General features: G+C 41.8%; 3 protein-coding genes across 3 annotated transcripts; 2 read left to right on the top strand and 1 right to left on the bottom strand.

The window, feature by feature from the left end:
• Positions 1 to 16: 16 nt before the first annotated feature.
• On the top strand, positions 17 to 3,973 carry LOC109641813 (complement factor H-related protein 1-like). The gene is made up of 10 exons (XM_069510666.1): positions 17 to 174; positions 268 to 459; positions 992 to 1,171; positions 1,247 to 1,438; positions 1,640 to 1,723; positions 1,899 to 1,949; positions 2,694 to 2,855; positions 2,941 to 3,111; positions 3,637 to 3,662; positions 3,808 to 3,973. Exons 1-10 carry the CDS (start codon positions 123 to 125, stop codon positions 3,817 to 3,819), a joined length of 1,122 nt encoding a protein of 373 aa, XP_069366767.1. The 5' UTR covers positions 17 to 122; the 3' UTR covers positions 3,820 to 3,973.
• A 185-nt stretch (positions 3,974 to 4,158) lies between these two features.
• Positions 4,159 to 12,947, bottom strand: zbtb41 (zinc finger and BTB domain containing 41). Its single transcript, XM_020102655.2, has 11 exons — positions 12,866 to 12,947; positions 10,370 to 11,632; positions 9,854 to 10,061; positions 9,602 to 9,671; positions 9,346 to 9,493; positions 8,817 to 8,946; positions 8,622 to 8,717; positions 8,420 to 8,526; positions 7,893 to 7,998; positions 7,706 to 7,794; positions 4,159 to 6,811 (listed from the first exon to the last, which is right to left on the bottom strand). Exons 2-11 carry the CDS (start codon positions 11,598 to 11,600, stop codon positions 6,174 to 6,176), a joined length of 2,823 nt encoding a protein of 940 aa, XP_019958214.2. The 5' UTR covers positions 11,601 to 11,632; positions 12,866 to 12,947; the 3' UTR covers positions 4,159 to 6,173.
• Positions 12,948 to 14,534: 1,587 nt separating this feature from the next.
• Positions 14,535 to 21,182, top strand: LOC109639246 (protein crumbs homolog 1-like). The gene is made up of 8 exons (XM_069510661.1): positions 14,535 to 14,728; positions 15,092 to 16,063; positions 17,110 to 17,660; positions 17,795 to 17,960; positions 18,886 to 19,783; positions 19,888 to 19,929; positions 20,048 to 20,170; positions 20,795 to 21,182. Exons 1-8 carry the CDS (start codon positions 14,680 to 14,682, stop codon positions 21,045 to 21,047), a joined length of 3,054 nt encoding a protein of 1,017 aa, XP_069366762.1. The 5' UTR covers positions 14,535 to 14,679; the 3' UTR covers positions 21,048 to 21,182.
• The last annotated feature ends 688 nt before the right edge of the window (positions 21,183 to 21,870 follow it).

The following is a 21,870-nucleotide window of genomic DNA, read 5'->3' as shown; positions in this document are numbered from 1 at the left end:
TATGTTTACTATTTCTTAACTTATTGGCTCTTTCAGAAAATCCCTTTAGTAATTATTAACCGGTGCTGACCTGAATCAGGCTCTTCACTCAGCTCCGTTATTGTGATTCAATTCCTGACAGGATGAGATATCTTGGGTTTGCTCTGCTGGTTTGTTTTCCTGGAGCGCTGCACGGTGAGAACATTCAGCTCTGTCACTTAAAAACATCTGAATTCATTTAATATATGTTTAATGAGTAGTAAGTACATTTGTTTATCACTGTTTTAGCTCAGAGTGCAGCTCAGCCTTGTCGTGCTCCCACACTGGCTGGAGGTTATTTTGTCCCTCGACAAGAAATGTTTTCTCATAAAACCAAGCTGACTTATGCCTGTGACACTGGACGTCAACCGGTTGTGGAGGGGTGGTGGGTGACCAGCACATGTGATAATGGAATATGGTCTCATCTACCACAATGTATAGGTAAGTGTTTCAGTCATATCTCTACTAGAATTTTTTTGAAGGCGATTTTCAAATTCTTTACATTCAAGGTCACAACATTTTTGGAAAAATGTCAACAATTACCTCAGTGAATCCACTTTGATTCAAGAATGTCAGATTATCTCAGCAATTAAATCGAAGCAGCCTGCACACAGCCTGCACACAGCCTGCACACAGCCTGCACACAGCCTGCACACAGCCTGCACACAGCCTGCACACAGCCTGCACACAGCCTGCACACAGCCTGCACACAGCCTGCACACAGCCTGCACACAGCCTGCACACAGCCATGTCACATTTCAGCTTTTTTTCAAAGAGGCCAATAAGTCCCGTTTTTAAATTCAATATATAGTGTATATTTGAATAAGGATACCAACACAAATCGTATCTCAGAAGCATATAGATGTTTTACCTCAAACCTTGGTAAGTGAAAATAAAACATCTGTATCGTACTTTTATAAAAGTTATTGTGGCAAGTCTGAAAATGTTGGCAGAATTTTTTTTTTTTTTCCAGATGAAAATGCTTGTATCCCACCAACCATACCCAATGGCAAATACACTGAAAGCTCAGATGGTTGGTATGAGAATGGAGACATCATAAGGATCACATGTGACAAAGGATATGAACACAAAGACAACGACGCTACAGGCATATGTACAAATGGAAACTGGTCCTCTTTGCCCATCTGTGAGAGTAAGTGTCAGATGTTAGTTTCCCATCTAGTCGCCCTTTCCTACTCTTATTCATGATTTATTATGGTATTTACAGGAAGTATGGATGCCTGCAGTGAGCCCCCCAAAGTCCCCCATGCTGTGATCATTGATTTGGGATATCAGAAGCTGTTCGCTGGAGATTCAAAAGTGCGGTACGAATGTAAAGATGGATATACTATAGAGGGAGGGCACACTAAGAAATCCATATACTGCCTAAGTGGAAACTGGAGTGAAGGCCCCGTCTGCAGTAAGTGGACAATGTGATGTTATTATTAATTGGCATTAAAGTAACACTATGCAACTTTTATTAAGCAACAGTGCCCTCTGCAGCCACAATGAATACCTAGATATGCTGTTTTTTCATTGCTTCTAAGTCTTTTTAACTGATCTACATTTTGTATGTTTAAAAATGCAATGTTTTATTTATTTATTTATTTTCATCTCTCAGGCAAAGGAAGAGTACCAGGTACTGATCATGGAGGCTCTGCAGCGGGTGGAACAAGTGGAGGGCACACTTCATCTGCTGGCAGAGGTAGATTTTCAATTATATTGGATATAAATGACCATGATATCTCAAATATTGAAGTTGTTACGAATCTGATTTCCTCTGGTAAAACATTTCTGAAAGAATAAAAGCATAAAAGCAACATCCTGGTGTGATGATGTACTAAAATTGAACTAACTGATGTTTCCACTGTAACTTATAGGACCTTCTACCAACTCTGGAACAGCTGAAGGGGGGATTCAATTTGCACCAAGTAAAGTTGATCCATCTCTCCCTCTACATGATTGATTCAAGTCATATATATATTCATTATTATTATTATTATACAAAACAAGTATTAGGGCTGTGTTGAAGAAAAAAAGAGATTTCGAGAATAAAGTTATATAAGAAATAATAATTAATATAAAAAAACGTATAATATTGCAGGAGTAAAGGAAGAAAGAAATCATATTATTTCAAGAATACATTTGAAATTTAATAAGAAAAAAGTCATAATATTGCAAGAGGAAAGTCTTAATCTAAGGAGAAAAAGTAATCGTGTTACAAGAATAAAGTTGTACTAATTAGACAAAGTCATAATATGAAGACAGCCCTGCCCCAGTCATTTCCTCCTCCATAAAAGACACAGTGTTCTCCCAGTCTGGGATTCTTTCCCTGAAATAGACAGTTTCTCTTGATACTTATGATAATGTGGTGCTGATAAATTATTTTGTTGATGTGAAACCTAACCTAAAGGATAACTTATCAAGATGATTCACATTCTTCGTTTTATTCCCCGAAGATTTTTCTCGTAACATTATGACTTTATTCTGGAAATCACTTGAATTGGCCCTGATACTCCATTGTACATCTATCTTCATATTTTATTATGAAGCTGGATCTACAGCTTGGCTCTTATGAATAACACTTATGAGTGATACTGAAGAATTTACTGAAGAAGTTGATCAACCTTTTTGTTACAGTCAGAAATTTCCCAAAACTTTTTTTTCCAATACAGTTAATCGCTGTAGAAAACACCCAGTAGTCCCAAATGGTGTCATCACGGAAATTACGGTGATGTTTTTGAAATACGAGTGCAACAACTTTTACCAACGTGTGGGTCCAGGGACCGTGAATTGTCATTCGAACGGCATGTGGTCAGCTGTGCCCAGCTGCAGAGGTATGAACAAGTCAACACTGTCAGACTTTATATCATGGGTCTGTCCAGGAGATTATGAAAATAAACGTTGTTTCCTTTTGTGCAGCTACCTTCTGTACTGTGGACATTCAACAATATCCTCATTTATCTCCTGGAGGAGTGAAATTTGTAAAACATGGTGAGACGGAGAAATTCGAATGTCTGAAACAGAGCCACTGGATAACGGATCATTTTTCTATGGGCTCCTGCACTGATGGACGGATTTCGTTCGACGAGTGTAAGCATCACTTACATGATGTGTGTGTGTGTGTGTGTGTGTGTGTGTGTGTGTGTGTGTGTGTGTGTGTGCGTGTGTGTGTGTGTGTGTGTGTGTGTGTGTGTGTGTGTGTGTGTGTGTGTGTGTGTGTGTCTGCTAAAACATATAATAGTCATCAGGCCAGGATGATGGAGGCCGGAAGGTTTGGATATTAAGCTGCTCTCAGACATGCACTGAACTCTGTGCTCATTTTCCGAGGGGCTGAACGTGAGAATGCAAATGTTCGAGTCAGTTGCTCCGAAACCTTTCATGTCAGGCCCCTGGTAAAATGTTCCAGAACATAACTGAACCAGCCCGTGTCTGAATAGTGAGTGGGTGTGTTCTAACACCTTTTCGAGAGATTTTGGTGATCAAGTTCAACGCCAGGTTCAATGTGGTGTGAATAAAACATGTGAATTCCACATCAGAATTTAGACGTTATGTTTCATTACTTGTGAATGCATGACAACAATATTTACTGCTGTGCTAACATATGATTATTTGTAGGTTGTAGCTGGGTCTCAAGGAAAATTGTGAGTATTAATCTTGTCTGAAGCAATAATGTAGCATCATTTGTATATTCATGTATGATCATGGCTTCATAATGTAATCTGAATTATTATTTGTGGTTTTTTTAAGCATTGTTTATTGTTTGTAAAACCTCTGTCTTTTGACCAGGGAATGTGCTGAAGCTGTTTGATGAAGAGGAGGAAACTAATACTAATTTGCTCACTGAAAACTGAAAACAGATGCCAGCCTGGAAAATGATGTTATGATTGTGATGATACATATTTTGTAACATCATAACATGTTGGCTTTTTTTAAATAAATTCCTACAGCATGATGGAGTTAACTGTTTTACTGTGGGCTCAAAGCTACACAAATGACTGGTAGACTGGCCTGGATAAAACCTTGGCTGGAATTTCATCACTGGTCTTTCTGGTATTGTGTTTTTCACGTCTAAATCCTCCCTAAAATCAAGCCATTCACTTATTATTCTAGTCTGTCACAAGGCTAATGACACACACGTCTTTCATATCTGATTTTATTGATCATGACACAAAGTTTGAGAAGTTTCAGAAGAGCATCACCTCTGTAACAGATCATTATTATTAACTCAGCTGAATGACGCACAATTAAAAACAATAACAGCTGCGACACAATTTAAAACAGCAACACCTTCTCAAGATGCAACTGATACTTTAACACTTGATTTTCCATATTTCATATGATTTTCCATCTCAATTTAAATTGAAGCTCCATGCAGTATGGAAGGGTCCTCGCACATTTGTGCACATCTCTGGGAGGTACAGATGCTGCGACGTTACTGTGGAGCGACACATTGTGATGTGTGGTACAGAACAGATTTGACCACGTACAGGTTTCATCAAAAACACAAATTTGTCCTGTTGTTCAAAGAAAACTAAAAACCTTCATTTAACAGTTGAACATTGTCAAAATCTTTAACATGTAGTTAAATTAATTGAATTAATTCCCTCGGATGACTTTGTCAAAGTATTAGAAATGGAAATTGCAAAGTGTTGTGATTTTTTGGGCGTTTTCCTCAAAACTGCATTGAAAGACAGAGCTGTATGTCATAAACTTCTAACATTTATGTTCATAATTACACTGCAGTAAAAACGTTTTAAAAAGTACGCACACTACAATGTAAGGCCACCCACTTTACATCTCAGTAGTAATGTTTTATAATTAAATGTATTACATGCAACTTTTCTGCTTTAAAACCATTACACCTATGTAATGTTTTGTTGCGTTGAGTACTTACAGCACCTCAAATGTTTCCAGCAGTTTTTAAACCCAGAAAATACATAATTTCATTTACACGTCTGTCAAGGATCTCCTATGTACAAACATCACTATTGGTTATCCAACAAAAACAATCATGATCAACTTTTACCAAGTTTTAAGCCACATTTTTTACACAATTAACAATTTTACATTTAACTGTATAACTTAACTGGTGGACAGATTTTAGTAATCTCACAGACGTCCTGTGCTCGCTGGCTAAAAACCTCCTGATTTATTAACAATGCAGCTTTTGTTACTGTTTTGATTGAGAGACTCTGAGCAGCAGAAGAGTACATGTTGCATTTAAGAACATGAATGATGAACCAAGTCCTCAAAACCTTCATTGATAATGTTTCTGCCAATGGATGAATCCATTCAAAATGAATTGTGTTATTCTGTGACACTAAAAGCTTGTGCTAAAACTGATGCAAGTAAAAAAAATACTGTTAAAGCCAATTTGTGTGACCATGGTTCCCACACCTTTTCACTTTCAGTTCAGATTTTACAGTTAATGTGATATATTTCATGGTTTACTAAACTGAACTAGAAAACATTAAAAATGTAACATGTGAATCTACTGTGGCTGAATATCAGAGGCGTTAGTCTCCCAGTTAAAACAACAGTTGTAGTTTTCTTAGGCTACAATCAAACCACTATGTTTTCATTTGAAAACAGCATTTTCAAACTAAAACTATATCTGTCCACATGCTGTGCACTACGCCAAACCGAGTGCACCCCACCAGCTCCATACACTGGGACAGAAAAACCTGTCAGTGATCTGAATATCTTTCATTTATTATCTAGAGCAGCAGGGCTCCATCTGATTGGCCAAACATATTGACATGCAGAATGTGAATGCATGTCGCATGGAGCACCATTTATCGCAGTTCAAGCAGTCTTTTGCTTTTGACGATACATTTTCGATATATTGTGCAGCCCCAGTGTCTACATCATTGTTTCCAAACCTCTCGAACCAAACGCAAGCTTTAAAACTAAAACTAGACCAGCAGTGTTTCCAAACTTCTCAGTTTAAGCGCCTCTTGATGCATTTTCCAATGAAAACATGTGTTGATGGAGCCTAAAATTTAATCATTCACACTAAGTTCAAAAGCTCCTCCCTGTCTCAAAATACAAATATATTTTAGTGGTGAATACTGAAGTTTTGTTCTTCTGATTCCAATGATAAGTAGGTTTTTCAGAGTGTGCCTTTAAGACTTAATTTGGATTTAGGAGCATCAGTGCCTGTGATCAGAGTTGGACATGTTCTGTACAGAGGAAGATGAATCCAGTCCCAGTAGTGTGCCCAGGTAGGACTGCTCTCGTGGATCCAGCATCTGATCAGGCCTCACAGGGTGGACGATGTTGGTGGGCTGGGGGGTGAGGGTGTACTTCTCTAAGAATGCCAGTTCGGTGGCGGCTTGGTAGCCAGAGTTCTGCTGCTGTCCTTGAGCCTGCATGCTCACAACATTATGAGTCTGGGAGGAGAGAGACGACGCCCCTGATGTGTTCAGGTCACCTTGCGCTCCTCCTGCCGTCTGGATAGGAACTAAAGTGACTGGCACGCAAACATTCATAGCAGGAGCAGGGCTGCTTTGGAGAGCCGACTTAGGTTCAGCGCGATACGCCTTCGGGGTTTCCTCAAAAGGGATGGAGACTATTTTGACCTCGCTGAGAGTGCTGACGGGCTGCCCGGTAAACCTCGTGCTGTGCACATGGTCGACGTGGTACTTGAGCTTGTCTTTTCTTTTGAAGGTGGCGCTGCAGTGTGGACAGTTAAAAGGACGAGCGTCCGAGTGAATCACCATGTGCTTTGTCAAGGTCTTCTTGATCCGAAATGTCTGGTGGCATTCAGGACATCTGTGGGGTTTCTCACCTGCAACATCAGCACAGGCAGAAATGTTGGTTTGAGGATGCTTAGGCAGTCTCTCTTGCAAAGTGTGTTTGACTCCCTTGAAAAGTGCTATACAGATAAATGGCTACATTTGAACGAATTACACAGAGATTAATAAGGAGAGATTATTTTTTCGAATATGTCTGGAGCTCCTTTTTTGGCCTGAAAGGTAGTGTTGATAATACTGAAAAACTTAGCAAGAGCAGGCTAAACCACAGATGCATACCACCCCCTCCCATCTGCCCCCTCCCCAAAACATATGATTGTCCACTGCCTGACAACTACTAGAACAACTTTTTCATGAGTTGGTCGCTAATGTCGGACTATCGTCTCTGCTTCAGCTGTGTTTGTCTCTCCGGCTGAAGACGCCCGTTGTGCTCAGCGAGAACACAAGCAGGGTACACCTTTTGTATTTAATGTAGAGTTCAGATATAACTTGTATACTCAAGGCATTAGAGTTTTTTGTTGCTGTTTTCTCTCTCCTCTTGAGTCGTTGCCATTCTCTACAGCAACAACAACAATTCACACTTACAGTCAATTTAAAGTCTCTAATTAATCTAACCCCATGTGTTTGTAGTGTGAGAGGAAGCCTGAGCCCCTGAACAAAACCTACACAGACCAGACACTGTGAGGCGACAGTGCGTAACACTGCAACACTGTGCCTTTGAGAGGTGGATCTGTGACATTATCATTGTAAACTGTATCTGTGCCATGAAGAGCAGAAAGCTTAACAAGCGTAGCAACAGTGATAAAGGGGATGGGGCTTTGTGAACAGTCAACAGAGGAAGAACCACAATTGCTGCATCTAACTATCACCTTTACTCTCATACATTCTTTTTCAACCATCAAATCATTTGACGTCTTTGTTTTCTTTACCTGAGTGAGTCCTGAAGTGCATCTCCAGACTGGACTTTCCTTTAAATTCCTTTTTGCAAACCTCACACTGATGCACTGCAGTTTTATACCTGTGAGAAAATTTAGAAAGCAAAAACATTTGGTAAAGGATGCAGAGCCCAGTAAGAGTAATATTAACATGCTGTTTGTCTGTAATAAGACAACATACTTCTGCCAAACTTTCTCTCCTAAATGAACACTCTTGTAGTGAACAGTCAGATGATCATGGCGCCTAAAGCACTTGCCACACGCTTCACACTGGTGTGCTTTCTCACCTGTAACACAAGTAGGCTACGTTAAAATACACACCGACAGGGATTAACAGTATTTTCCACTATACTTTATATATAACAAGAAATAACACTTGATCTGTGTGAATAAAACAATGTTGACCCTGCTACAAAAGTAGGAAAATCACAGAATGCAGAACGCATGATCAGCCAATGGTGAGCCTGCCTTAGCAGAGGGTTTCTAATGATTAAAAGGCTGAAACACCAAATGACGCTACAAAACTAATGTCGTAAGATCCGCTGGTGATCCCTGACATCTGCTGGTGGTTGGCAACTTATCATCAAACTAGTTCGGAAGACCTTCAAACATACAGGTGATATTTGCCATCTATGTTCGAAAAGAAAGCGAAAATTTGTTGAAAGAAAGACACACAAGAATCCCACTGTTACATCTGTTCTACGTTACCAGAGTGTATTTTCTGATGCTTGGTCAGGTGATCGTGACGTATAAAGGTTTTCCCGCATTCGTCACACTCGTAGCGCTTGTCATCATGGTGCACTCGGAGGTGAAGCCTGTCCATGGAACATTGATGAGCCAATCAAACTGAGAGCTTGAATCATTCACAAACACAACATCAGACACCTTCTTCCACTCTCAGTGAACCCACCTGTAGGAGCTGCCGTGACGGAAACTTTGGCCGCAGATACTACAGAGATGAGGTTTCTCCCCGCTGTGGATCCTCATATGCTCCCTCAACGTTGTCCTAAAGGGAGAAATCATTATCTTCAGTTTCATGATACAGAACAGACACACTGGCATCAGCCAAAGCATCATGGTGCTCTTCCATATGGGACAGACGTACCTTTCCCGCACTGATTTCCCACAGATAAAACAGGTCCACTTTCTCTTGCCTCCATGAGTACACTCAATGTGTCGCTTCCTGTTGCCTGTGTCATTAAACTGTCGGCCACAGATCTCACAGGGAAAAGGACCTGAAAATGAGACACAGAATCAGAATTTATTGGCCATGTATGTGTGACTTTACATTGCTCTTAGTGCACTTATAGGGATAGACATACAGCTATAGGGAGGAGGACAACAAAGAACAAAAAAAATAACTTTAAATTTAAATGATAGTAATGGATGGTTTGGATTGTACTGTACAATAGCATGTGAAGAGAAAGAGGAGGATATGCAGTATATTGGGAACAGTACACGTAGTGCATAATAAAGACTTGTTAATATATGTACACCTGTCATGGTGCAGGGATAGTTATTTCAAGGTTATATGATGTTATGATATTTATCCTTGGAATTTAAAGTTTTTCTCATTTGTTGTTGTTTATAAGTCTAAGAGCTAAAGGGTTTAATCTCCATGGTGCCTTTCCCACCTAGGTGGTACTTTTCCTGGTGCTTCAGCCTGGCAAACCTCGACTTGAAGTATTCATCACAGAAGGTGCACTTAAAAGGCCGGTCCTGTGTGTGCAGGATCATGTGCTCCTGCAGATGAGGCCTGCGGGTGAAGGTCTTCAGACAAATCTGGATCAGAAAGTTCAAAGGTTACAGAATGTTAAAATCTCTCTTAACATATAATACAATATTTATCTACGACTACAAAATCCTCCTCATTCTGAAACGGGTCCTTACGGCACATTTCCAGCCTTCACTCTTCCTCTTCCTCTTGGTGAGAAACTCTTGGATGTTGTCTGGATGAAACCTGATCGTGGAGATCCAAGGGAGAGTTAGTGCTACAAATATTATGGGGTTTTTTTCCTATAAATCTTCTTAGAAACAAGTGAGTCATTATAATATCTCAACCGATAGAAACTGAAAACTTTAGTTTAGACAGCTACATTAATACAGTAAAAGACTGGATGTAGTGATATAGCAGTGTCTAACCTCCTGACATGTTTGGCCAGGGTTTTCTTGCTGGCATGCAGCTTGTTGCAGAAGGGACATTTGTGCTCCTTCTTCTGGAAGGGAGCGTCGCCGGCGTGCTTCTTCCTGTGCACGGTCAGGTTAGACTTGGTGGAGTAGCGCTGGAAACAGATGTCACACTGGAACGGTTTCTCTCCCGTGTGCACTCTGGTGTGACTCTCGTACTTCCCTGAAAAACAGGCAGGAAGCTTTGATGTATTGCATCAGTAAAACATTTGAAACATTTGTATCAGCACTCTCATGGAAGATAGAGCTACTATATTGACTGAATTTTACACTGAGTGTCCAATCAGGTTAAAGGAAGCCTACTGTGCTTGTCACCACAGCTTTTAAAGGTGCAGTAGGAAATAGTGAGGGAAATGGAAAACATCTGGCTCTTGGAAGAATCCAACGCTCCTGTTTGTAAAGGAGGAGGCTCTCCTACTACTGTCACTGCGAGAGATAACATAAATCACAACCTTATTCAATGGTTCCCACCTGCACGGTCAAAGGTCTTGTCACATTTGGGACACATGAGAATCTTCTTGCTGGAGGTCTGTATGATGACTGGGGCCAGACCCTCAGGGTACACTGGGCTCTGGTTGGAGCTTCCTGCTGCAGCCGCCTGCACCTCCACCTCTCGAACAGCAAGGCACTCTGAACCTTCTCCATCTGGACCCTGCTGACTTGCGCTCTTGTCTGCAGCGACTGTCTTTTGGGCAGCCACATCCTCATTCACTTCTCCTCCCTCCTCTGCCTCATCCTCCTCATCCACTACGTCATCATCGAGAGCTGGTTTAGACGTCTCTTTTAAGTCCGGTTTGGACGTCTGCTTTACCACAACCACGGTTCCTGCTTCCTCTACTCTAGCTTTGTGCTGCTCGCTTAGTGATAAGATCTTCTGTTTTTCCTCAGGTGTGTTGACAAAGTACTCCACATCATCTCTCTTATACTTAGTGGGTGTTCTCCTCCTACGAGCTGATCTCCGTGTGAGAACAGTCCTCTGACCCTCTGACCCTCTCTCTGTTGAGATTTCCTGCTGTACATCACCGTGACTCTCAGTCAAGTGGTTCTGCACAGAGTTTTCTGCATTAAGCTGGCGATTGCACTGGTTGCTCTGCTCAGATGGGCTCTGGACATCAGCGTTGCCTGCTGGTGAGTCACTGGAGGTAATTTCTACCTCTTGAGACGCTCTTATCTCAGCTTGGGCCTGGATCACACTTACAGGGTGGACCTCCCCTTCTTTACACAGCATCTTTAGTATATCCATCATGTCCAGGAATCGTGCTGCTTCAATTAGAGCCAGGAGGTCTGTGTCTGTGACAACACACTCGGAGGTGTACAAAAAGTCAAGCAGGTGCTGGAAAACAGAGTCCTCCACGTGGTCCAGAGTCACATGTGTCATTGCAGGGTTCTTGGACAACTCAGCATGAAAGTAGCTGCTCCCGTGAGCCAACACCACCTTGTGGGCTCTGTAGATCGTTCCACCCACAGACACAGACACATCGCAGAACTTCCCCCGGCTCCGGTCCTCATCCAAAAACTTGAGGAGGTTGTGACTGTGCCTTGACATCGTCAGGTGTCGGATGAGCGAGGTAGATTCTGGGACGGTGTCAGAGTTTGATGGTGCATTAGAGCTCAGCACTGTGGGCTCTGGAGCACAATCACCGCCGACACTGACCAACCTGCTGCGTTTGGGACGCAGAGGAGTACTAATTTTTCTTTTCATGGGTAAATCTGATGGGTTACCATGAATCACTCCTGAAATCCAGAGGAATAGAAAAAGTGTGAAGATGGACCAACACAGATGCTAACACCTGATGCATTTTAATTTAGATTTGATTAAATGTGATATTGAAAAGGATATACCATAGACTGTATATAAAGATAGTCTATTCATATACACTGGAGATCCACAGCTCTTGCTAAATTAAAAAAGAGATGTTTCTCTAATTAGGTAAATGTTGGCTACAGGCTACATGTGTTTGTAAATGACTTGAATTGATTGACTGATTTTTTAAAGCAGATTGTATATTGGTGTTTTGATAATATTAATTTACCAAAGCCACATTTATGTAGCTACTGATGTGGCATGGCTCACATAAACTGATGATTGAGGTATCTGATTTGATGTAGAAACTGGAATGGGACTCAGAGAGAGCATATGTCCACCAAGACAAAAAGTCAACTTATGAGACCACATATAAATCCACTAGATCTGGATTTTTATTTGGAGCTGCATCAAATTGCACATACTGAGAAATATCAGTCCCCTGAATGAGGATGTTCTATGTTGAGTTAAATTAGTGAAATTCTGCAATATGGCTCAGCTGCACTTATTTCTGAACGTGGTGTGTACTGTCATAAGAGTGTTAAAACCTTGGACTTGAGTTTCTCGATTTAACACAATGCACTGAACTTGAGCATTTACTAAATTCAACATATGCACTCCTACGTTGTTGTACTGTCTGACGTGATGACTCAGATTTAAAGTCACATTTCTCAGCTCCCTCATTTGGGCTCATTTCCATGATCTGGCCTGCATTCTAATCTAAACAGCCCTGATATACAGTTTATGGATTAGACCGATAACTTTGCATGTAAATGTGCCAGAGTTTAACCACTCGACCATGTTATTAACAGCATGGTGATGAAAAGTTATCACTAATTTGAAAACTGTGCATGAAAAGACAAAAACAACGCCGTGCTCACGCTTGACCTATATTTCTCCCGTGTGTTAAAACAAAGCAGAGAGAAGCAGCAGCTGTAATAAAGGGTTAGTAAACATTATAAACACTATTAACATTATAAATACAAGCTAACGGATCGTACATCGGTGCATCCGCAGATTCGCTCCCCACTTGAGGACCCCTGACATGAGTGTGACGGGCGGGCCCCCTCCGGGGAGAGCGTTGACAAACGACCCTTACTGCTACTCTGTCTGTTTCCCCGGAAATGAACCTTTAAACGTCTTTATTCGAACACGGATCTTACCCCAGAGACACGGACAGTGTCTGTAAACCTCTGGATCCTCCAGCTGATGATGCAAAGAGGAAAATAAACAGAGAAATAATAATTTCCTGAATGTAAGAAACGCCCAACGCCGCTGTCCAATCAGAGATGTCCGACGTCGTAACAAGCTGCTCGTTGATTGGCTGTTTCAGCTTTTGTCCTTCAACGCTCTTGCTTTTCGCAGTTAATTAAAAAATAAAAACACAGAGAGGGACTTCATGAGCTTTCATTGGTTTATTTTAATGCCGAATGTAAAAAAGTCAAACAGGAATCGAACAAAGAGGACGTGTTGACGATCAGCATCATGAGGGAGGGTTAACCACACCAGGGTATCATGGGTAATGTAGTCTGAAGGCTAATAACAATAGCGAACTTCCGCCAGCTGATAACAACCTGTTCAGCATCCGCACGGTGTGAGTATCAGTTCAGTTTTATTCAGGGAAAATTAAACATTTAAAGGTGAAAATGTAACTTGATTTATTGTTTATATTTCAGTTCTATACAGTGATTATAAAGAAACGATATATACATTGACTCAGTTATTGTACTTTAGTATAATTTTGGGTTACTTGAGTACTTTTGATTTCATGTTACTTGATATATTTACTCCACTACGTTTATTGAAGAATGAATTCGCTTAGAATGCAATATGCTGTTGTTGTGCACTGATAAACCATCCACAATGATATGGTAAGAGTAAAAACATATTTCCACTGCTTACATGTTAATGCATCATTAATAATAATGCAATTTTATGATGGATAATATTGTAACACTGACAGAGACCATGTTGAGCTGCTTATTGGGTGTATTTTGTTGATAGTGCAAATATATAAATGATTGTGAGACTTTGCAAAGCGTGGTATTGGTACTTTTATTTAAGTACCAATTATTTGTATTTATCATATTGTTTCTTTCACCAATTGTCTTGTCAGTTCACTCAATCATATGAGACTATATATGATTTCAAATATGTTTTTAACATACATCAGCTACATTTGTATACATACAATATAAGCCTAACATATGCTCTAACATACTGATAATCTTTCAGGTGACAGTGTGTAATAGTTGTAAATTTACATGTTGGGTAATGGCTCCACAACCTGGTAAATATATAATACTGTTCATGCCTGTGTACAACCTGAGCCAGAGCAACTGTAAAAACACAAACAAACAAACAAACAATGGCACTATAAAAGAACAGTAAGGCTATTAGTAACTAATGAGCAGATTGAATGCTCTTAGTGCTCTTCAGAGAAATAACTCATGATGACGTTAGAGACGTATTAATGACAGAGATGTTTGGATTAGAACCACTGGCTTCTTCTTTTAAAGATTGGGCCTCAGTCCAGTCAATTGTTACAATCCAATAGTTCAGTTGACACGCCTTCAAGCACATGTGTCCATGTACATGCACACCACTTGTGTTAGTGTCAGTGTTCAAGGGCGTGTATTTAATTGTTTTCATTACCTGGGCTTCAACTGTCATTTAAGGAAGGGAACATCAAACTTCTGTCTATGGGAAAACGTTTGGAATTCCTCGAATGAGGCTCCAGGATGAACCCCTCCCTTCACCAACACATTGAATGTGTTGACAAGACATTTTAAGTGCATTAGCTTAATCCCTCCTATCTGACTGGCAGCACTTCACACAAGCGCTTCAGTAAGCAGACACGTGCATGGAGGAGCAGAGCTGAAGATGGAGCCGAGCACACATGTATTCTACACCTGTTTTTGACCTAAATTGAAGATATTTCCAAACAGCTAGTCATCTGGAGGACTTTCTGAGGACAATGTTGAGATACAGCGTGCATGTGTGGATGTTATGTTTGCTTTATGCAGGTAATATTTACAATATGTGTGTTGCAGTCAGAGACTAATGTTATTTGCAGATTTTCGTCATATTTCAAGTATAATATAATTATATATTACTTATATTATAATAATAATATATACATGGTGGCTTAGGTGCTCGAAGTGTGCATTGTAAAGTATACAACACCTGTGTATATTTTTGAGGAAGTTAAATTCATATGTCTAATTTTACATTTTACATGTGTCTAAATTAAGTAATTATTTAAGTAATGTTTTTCTTTTTAATTTCTCATCTCGATTTAGTTTATACATACAAATTGAGGAGTCAGACAGAATGGCATGGTATGCAAAAAGTTCTGATGTAAAAAGTTGTCATTATTGTATCTCCAGTCATTTCATCTAGTGAGGACACCAACAGATGTGAACTGCAGCCATGCCAAAATGGTGGCATGTGTGAGAGCCACGATGGGGGATTCAGATGCCTTTGCTCCCAACAGAGCCACAATGGGCGCCTATATGGGGGTGAGACTTGCACAATTGCACTTTCAGGCTGTGATGACAACCAGTGTGAGAATGGAGGAATATGCTCTCCTTTACTTGTAAATGATCAGCACACCTACACATGCATCTGCCTTCCTGGCTTCACAAGCTCAAAATGTGAGACCCCCACAGTCTTCTCGTTTGAGTCCAGAGGCTTCATGTACATAGAGACACAGCATTCTGACCCGGAGGCTCCTGTGGTTGTCACATTCAGCTTCAAGACAGAAAGAGCAGTCGGTACTCTATGGCAGCGCAGAGTGGACGACTTGCTCCTCAGCATCGAGCTGATGGATGGGCATCTCCGCCTCCGCAGCCAGAGGGGTCAAGGCTCCAGCACACTGGTTCAAGAGCTCCCTGAATACTTGTCAAACAACATGTGGCACACAGTGGAAGCATCACTGGGCAGTGTGGTCAGCCGTATCAGGCTGCTCTGCACTGAAGGAGACTGCACCAGACACTCCAGCACTGAAGTCCAGCTGCTTGACAGAACCTCTGCTCTCCCCGAGCCAGGGACGGTTCGTATAAGCCTCTTCATAGGAGCAGTCGTGGGCAGCTGGGGTTTGGACAGAGCAGTGGATGAGGCAAACTACCCGCCTGCTTTTCTAGGCTGCTTCAGGGATGTGCTTGTGGATTCACATCTGGTGCTGCCAGTTATAGTGCCAGAAGATTCAGATGCCCAGGCGAACATCACTGTGGGATGCAGTGACAAAGACAAGTGCGACAGCAGCCCTTGTCAGAACCGAGGCCGCTGTGTGAGCCAGGGCTGGAGGAGCTACATGTGCGAGTGCTTCAGGCCATATGAGGGAAACAACTGTGCAGAGGGTAAGTCAAACACACACACCTACACACACACAAACACACACTATCACCACTGCATGCCATATCAAATTTCAATGGTATCGAAAAATGGAAAAATAAATCAATAAACAATATATCAAACAATAAATTGTTCAAAATAACTAATTCTTCTTTAAGTTTGGATCTCAATTTTCCTACCTTATTCCACAAAATAAAAACACCAACCACACTAACATCTATGCACACACTGTGCTGATTCAGGTACACAGGGTTGGGTTTCTTACCACAAAAAACAATAATACAATGTTGTCTGTCATTGATTTAAGCATGTTCTCCTTGACACGTGACACTTCTGTTGGCAGAACTACACAAAGACATGCTGTGAAAGCAAGTCCAGGCCGAGTCAAGTTCATCCTCAGCTGCGTCCCTGCAGAAACCTCAGTGGTTAGCTATGACGAGAGCAACCATGCAGGGCGATAAAGTTAGTCAGTAGATTCTAAAGGAGCTTACAGAGCCAGAAGGCATAGCACAGAGTTCAGCCGTGGCATTCTGTCATGCAATTAGGCGGCATTCAGTAACACCTGGACCAAGGATTAAAAAAACGTGGCCTTCAGGAGCCGACTTGGAATGTCTTCACTTTGACAAATCAGGGAGTCTTATGCCCTCACGCCACGTTTTCATTGGTTGGCACCCTCAGCAGCCTCTTCTATTCAATTAAAGGAGAGCAGACATTGTCAAAAGACTTATAACCTCACCTGTGTCATTACATGCTTTCATTAACTTAATGTGGTCTCAGTGTCATTAAAGGAATAGTTCACCCAAAAATGAAATATACTCATTATCTACTCACCACTATGCCGATGTAGGCGGGGGTGAAGTGTTTGAGGGGGCACGTGACATCACGTCTCGCGATACTCGCAGTATCTGCAGCTATCGTGAGTTCACACTGATGTTGTCACGAGCTCCTTCGGCGAGAACATAGAGGAGAGAGCTTGTGCAGTCGTCAAATCATGTTTTGTGTAACTTGCTTCTGTGACTTGTTCTCTCTCTCTCTCTCTGTCCTCATGCAGAGTACATCACTGCCAGGTTTGGAAACAAAGATGTGGAGAGTTACGCTCTCTTCTCCTTAGATGATGACCCAGGTGATCCCATAACTATATCCATGTTCGTTCGCACCAGACAGTCCAGTGGCCTGCTCCTCGTCCTGGCCAACAGCACCAGCCAGTACCTCCGCCTGTGGCTGGAGAAGGGCAGGGTCAAGGCTCAGATCAACAACTTTGAGACCCTTGTTGGTCACAGAGCTGTCAGTGACGGCCATTTCCACCTAGTGACTGTGAAGCTGGAAGGAACGTCTGCCAGCTTGTTCCAGTCAGCCCAAGACCAGGCTTCTATGCCCATCAGGCATATTCACGCCCAATCAGGGGATCTGGTTTTCATCGGAGGGCTTCCTGACTCAAGGGCCTCTGCTTCATTTGGTGGCTATTTTAAGGGATGTGTCCAGGATCTGAGGATTAACAGCAAACGTCTGCAGTTCTATCCCATAGAATCTGCAGTGGAATCTTACAAGCTGGTGAAAGTCATCAATGTCGCACAAGGATGCAGCAGTGATGACGCCTGTGCTGTGAGTCATATCAATACCGTCATTTTCATTATGTTGCCTTTAATGTGCCATCCATTCATTATCTGCACCTGAAGTGACAGCAGAACTCACAGCGGTCACAGTGTGATAGATTTAAACTGTTTACTCTTCATTAGGTCAAGCCCTGTCTCAATGGGGGAATGTGTTACTCCATGTGGGATGACTTCATCTGCAACTGTCCCCCCAACACCGCAGGGCAGCGCTGTGAGAAGGTTAAATGGTGTGAGCTGTCTCCATGTCCCACAGGTGCTGTTTGTCAGACAAGCTCTCAGGGCTTTGAGTGTAAGTATCCTGAGATCAGGGTCAGTTGGGGCACTAATCCTGTCTTAGAAAATTAAAAAAAAAATTGACTGTGAGTCAAAAAAAGATTTCACAGAAGAGGCTCCATGCTATAAATAAGATACTGTGCACAGCCTCAGTTGCTATTCCTGTTTGTGGCACGTGCAAAAAGGATCAATGATAAACATGTAAACCTTTTATTACACCAGTCTATTTCTATGTTTCCTCTGAAGGGACTGTCTGCGGTGGGCAGTCCCTTCATAGCACTCGCTGTTGCAGGCACTGATTAATTACAGAGGGGATGATTACAGCAGGGAACAGAGTTGATGTAGGGAACCTTCACAGGATTCCTCTAAGACGAGGTAATCCCTGCTCAGATTAGGTCTGCCGCCACATGCCTGTGGAAGTTAATGATGACGTCTTCCTGGAGGTGTCACATGTTCACAGAGAGAATAGGAGCAGAGCTGCCTATCCAAGCCGTTGAAGCAGTTTCCAAACAATTTGTTTTATCTGTTGTGCATCAATTTTAAAGGCTATTTTCTTATTTAGCTCTGTATTTTGACTGATTACATGTTTTTCTGTGGGGAGCCCTTAGATGCATCAGTCTTATTGAGCAGGTTATTGAGCGATGACGTGATTGTTGCAGGACCGGTCTTATTATTTTTAAATGCACAAGTTCGATGAGGAATTCTTGTGTGCTGATATTAAAAAAGTAATTAACTGCTGGAGGTGGGGTTACAGTTTTGTGTGAAGCTACTTGTTCAGATATAAAACCCATTTTTCCAAGGCCTTTATGCTCCGCAGGGATAGCTATCGCAGTAAGGACACTATGTCTTGGTACTTGAATAAATAAAATGACTGGGAAAGCTACCTTAAATGCTAGAATTTTGTTTTTGTTCATCAGGCATCTTCTATTTCTTTCCTTCAGGTTTGGCTAATGTGACATTCCGGGCTGACAGCAGCATTTTGCAGTACCAGAGCAATGGAAAGATTCATCGCAGCCTCTCCAGTGTGTTCCTCAGCCTCCGCACAAGACAGCCCACTGCCACCATACTGCGTGCACAAAAGGGCTCAGACTACCTCATTGTGTCCCTCCAGGACTCTCATTTAGTCGTGGAGATCAAGGCTGGGGACGATGAGGTATCCGTTCAAAGCCAGGGTGCAATCAGTGATGGAGAGTGGCACACAGTGGAGCTTAGCAAGACATCCTCAACCTCCAGGTGGATCATGGATGTGGATGGGGGCCACAAGCAGCTAAGCATGTCCAAAACAGATGCAGGGAATCTGGATTTTCTCAGAGAGGGAGCAGACATTTTGCTGGGGGGACTCAGTCTGGATGCTGGAGTGACCTTCTCTGGCTGTGTGGGTTCTGTGGAGATCGGAGGCCTTCTTCTCCCTTTCTACCTGGACACGGAGTTGAACCTGCCCAGACCCCAGGAGGAGCAGTTTGTGAGGGTCAATGGCAACGCTGCCTTGCAACATGGCTGCTGGGGAGCCGGTGTGTGTGCATCCAACCCTTGTCAGAACCAGGGTGTGTGTGAGGATCTCTTTGACCTGCACCACTGCACCTGTTCCTCCGAGTGGACAGGGCCACTGTGTGAACAGTCGACTGACAATTGCATCTCCAGCCCCTGCATCTTTGGCTACTGCACCAACTACCCCAGGGGGTTTGAGTGTGTGTGTGAGCTTGGTTACAGCGGTGAACAGTGTGAGTTTGAAGTGGACATGTGTGAAAACAACAACTGCAGCAAGGGTGCCACTTGCCTCAAAGGCTTCCAGAGCTACGCATGCCTCTGCCCTCAAAACCTGACCGGCCAATACTGCGAGTGAGTTCGTTAATATCTCTCTGACACCAAACTCACAGCCGATCACACATATAACAGGCTAACAAGCTCTGAGTTGTACTGATTTACAAATTTGTTTCTTACAGTGACAACATTCCTGAAATCCCTTGGTACATCGAGACAAATCCGTGAGTGCTTCGACATTTAATACCAAAAATGAACACATGTCTCCATTATTTCATCAAATTAACAATATATTCACTTTAAACAAAGTGGAGGGTATTGATATTTCTATGTTGTGTTCAGAATTCCTCAGCTGCCTACATCTACATGCATGGGTGCGAGATGGAAGTACAGCTGCTATAATGGAGGGAACTGCTCTGAAGTAGACAACACCTGTTACTGCCTGCCTGGTTTCACAGGACAGTGGTAGGACACGCTTAATGGTTTTTAATCTGCTTTTCACAGAGGGTCAGGACCCTACCGCCCCACACACAGAGTCATTAGATATTCAGAAGGGCTGCACTAAGTTTCAAGACTTTATTATTAGATTCCCCTCAACTCAACAGTTTTATTGTCTTTCAGCTCACTCTTTTGGATTTAAGACCAATAACTTGACTGTCTTGGTTCACTCTCAGTACCCTTGTGTCATTTTTAGTCAAGCATGAAAAGCTTAAAGCCCAGTTCCAAATTGCAATGACAGGTAAAGTTAGCAGAAAAGATCGTTTTTTGATGAAATATTTCCCTCTAGAGTCGGTGGAGCCTACAAATTGTCTACAAAATCAGAATGTTAGGTTTTCATTTTATCAGTATGCCACAATTATAAAATAGCAAATGAAAGCTAGTGTTTCTTTGTGTCTGCAAAATGTGGAGATAAACTACTGCCTACAAACAAATTTACCATCTTTAAAGGTTGCTACAAAGTAATTGTAGTTGTTTCTGTTTGCCACAAGCAGCCAACAAGTACATTGTTATTCATGAGGTCTGTTGTTTTACATGAGGTCTTTTCTTGTTTTTGTTCCATAATTGTTCTCCTCTCATCCGTCTCTGCAGGTGCCAGAAGGATGTAGATGAATGTGCCTCGGATCCGTGTATGAACGGAGGCTTCTGTGTCAACTACGTGAACAGTTTTGAGTGTGTGTGTGACATGAATTACTCAGGGATTCACTGCCAAATAGACGTCAGCGACTTCTATCTGTACCTCTTCCTGGGCCTGTGGCAGAACCTGTTCCAGCTGGTGTCCTACCTCGTGATACGCCTTGACGATGAGCCGGAAGTCGATTGGATATTCCACTTCAACGATTAGGCTCTTCCTCGTGGAATTTGACTCATCGTGAGAGGAGGGTCACATCGGAGTATTTCATGTGATCATGCACACAGCACAACAAGGAAAGGTAGCAGAGAAACCAAAAGCTTTCTCAGGAGAAGCTGAGTCTTCTTTTATGAATCACAGTTTGTATTCTTACATTTTTCTCACTTCCTGTAGGCAGACACATGTCCACATAGATATTATTATTATTATTATTATATTATGACCATATATATCAACTACATTCTCTGTGGTGAAGTTAAGCTCCTCTCTTTGATGGCCTCTTATGATTAAAGACGCCATTAACCAGAGGAAAAACTAAGTGTATAACACGAGAGGCTGTTGTGACCAAGTTACCTCTTTTTAGATTAAGTGAGATTTCCTGATGGCGACAAGGAACTGTTGCAATAATTATACATTATGTGTGAAACTGTATTTAAGTAGGTCTAGTGCACTGACGGGGTCAGTGATAGAAATGTGTCTGTTGTGAACAGATGTGTTTGGTGATGAATATTATATTTTGTACCATATTTATCACAGTACATTAATGTATATTATCTGGTTCTCATACTGAAAACCATGCTAGTTTTTCTCGTGCCTTAAAATGTTCACATTTTCCTGGAGAACTGTTTTATAAGTAGTCAATATTTAATAACTGTTCAGGTGGAGTTCTTATTACCAATCGTTATTCAAGTGCATGGTCTGTCAGATTGAGAGCAGTTATTCATTTCACATTCAAATTTTGTAGAGCTTGAAATCTAAGCACCAGCAGGTGAGTGTAAGGTTTTGAGTGAAAGCATTAACAAAGCTGAACGTGAAA

The sequence above is a fragment of the Paralichthys olivaceus genome, chromosome 16, assembly GCF_024713975.1.
Source record: "Paralichthys olivaceus isolate ysfri-2021 chromosome 16, ASM2471397v2, whole genome shotgun sequence".
NCBI lineage: Eukaryota > Metazoa > Chordata > Actinopteri > Pleuronectiformes > Paralichthyidae > Paralichthys > Paralichthys olivaceus.
The sequence above is the reverse complement of the archived record's forward strand: the minus strand, read 5'-3'. Positions and strand labels throughout refer to the sequence as shown.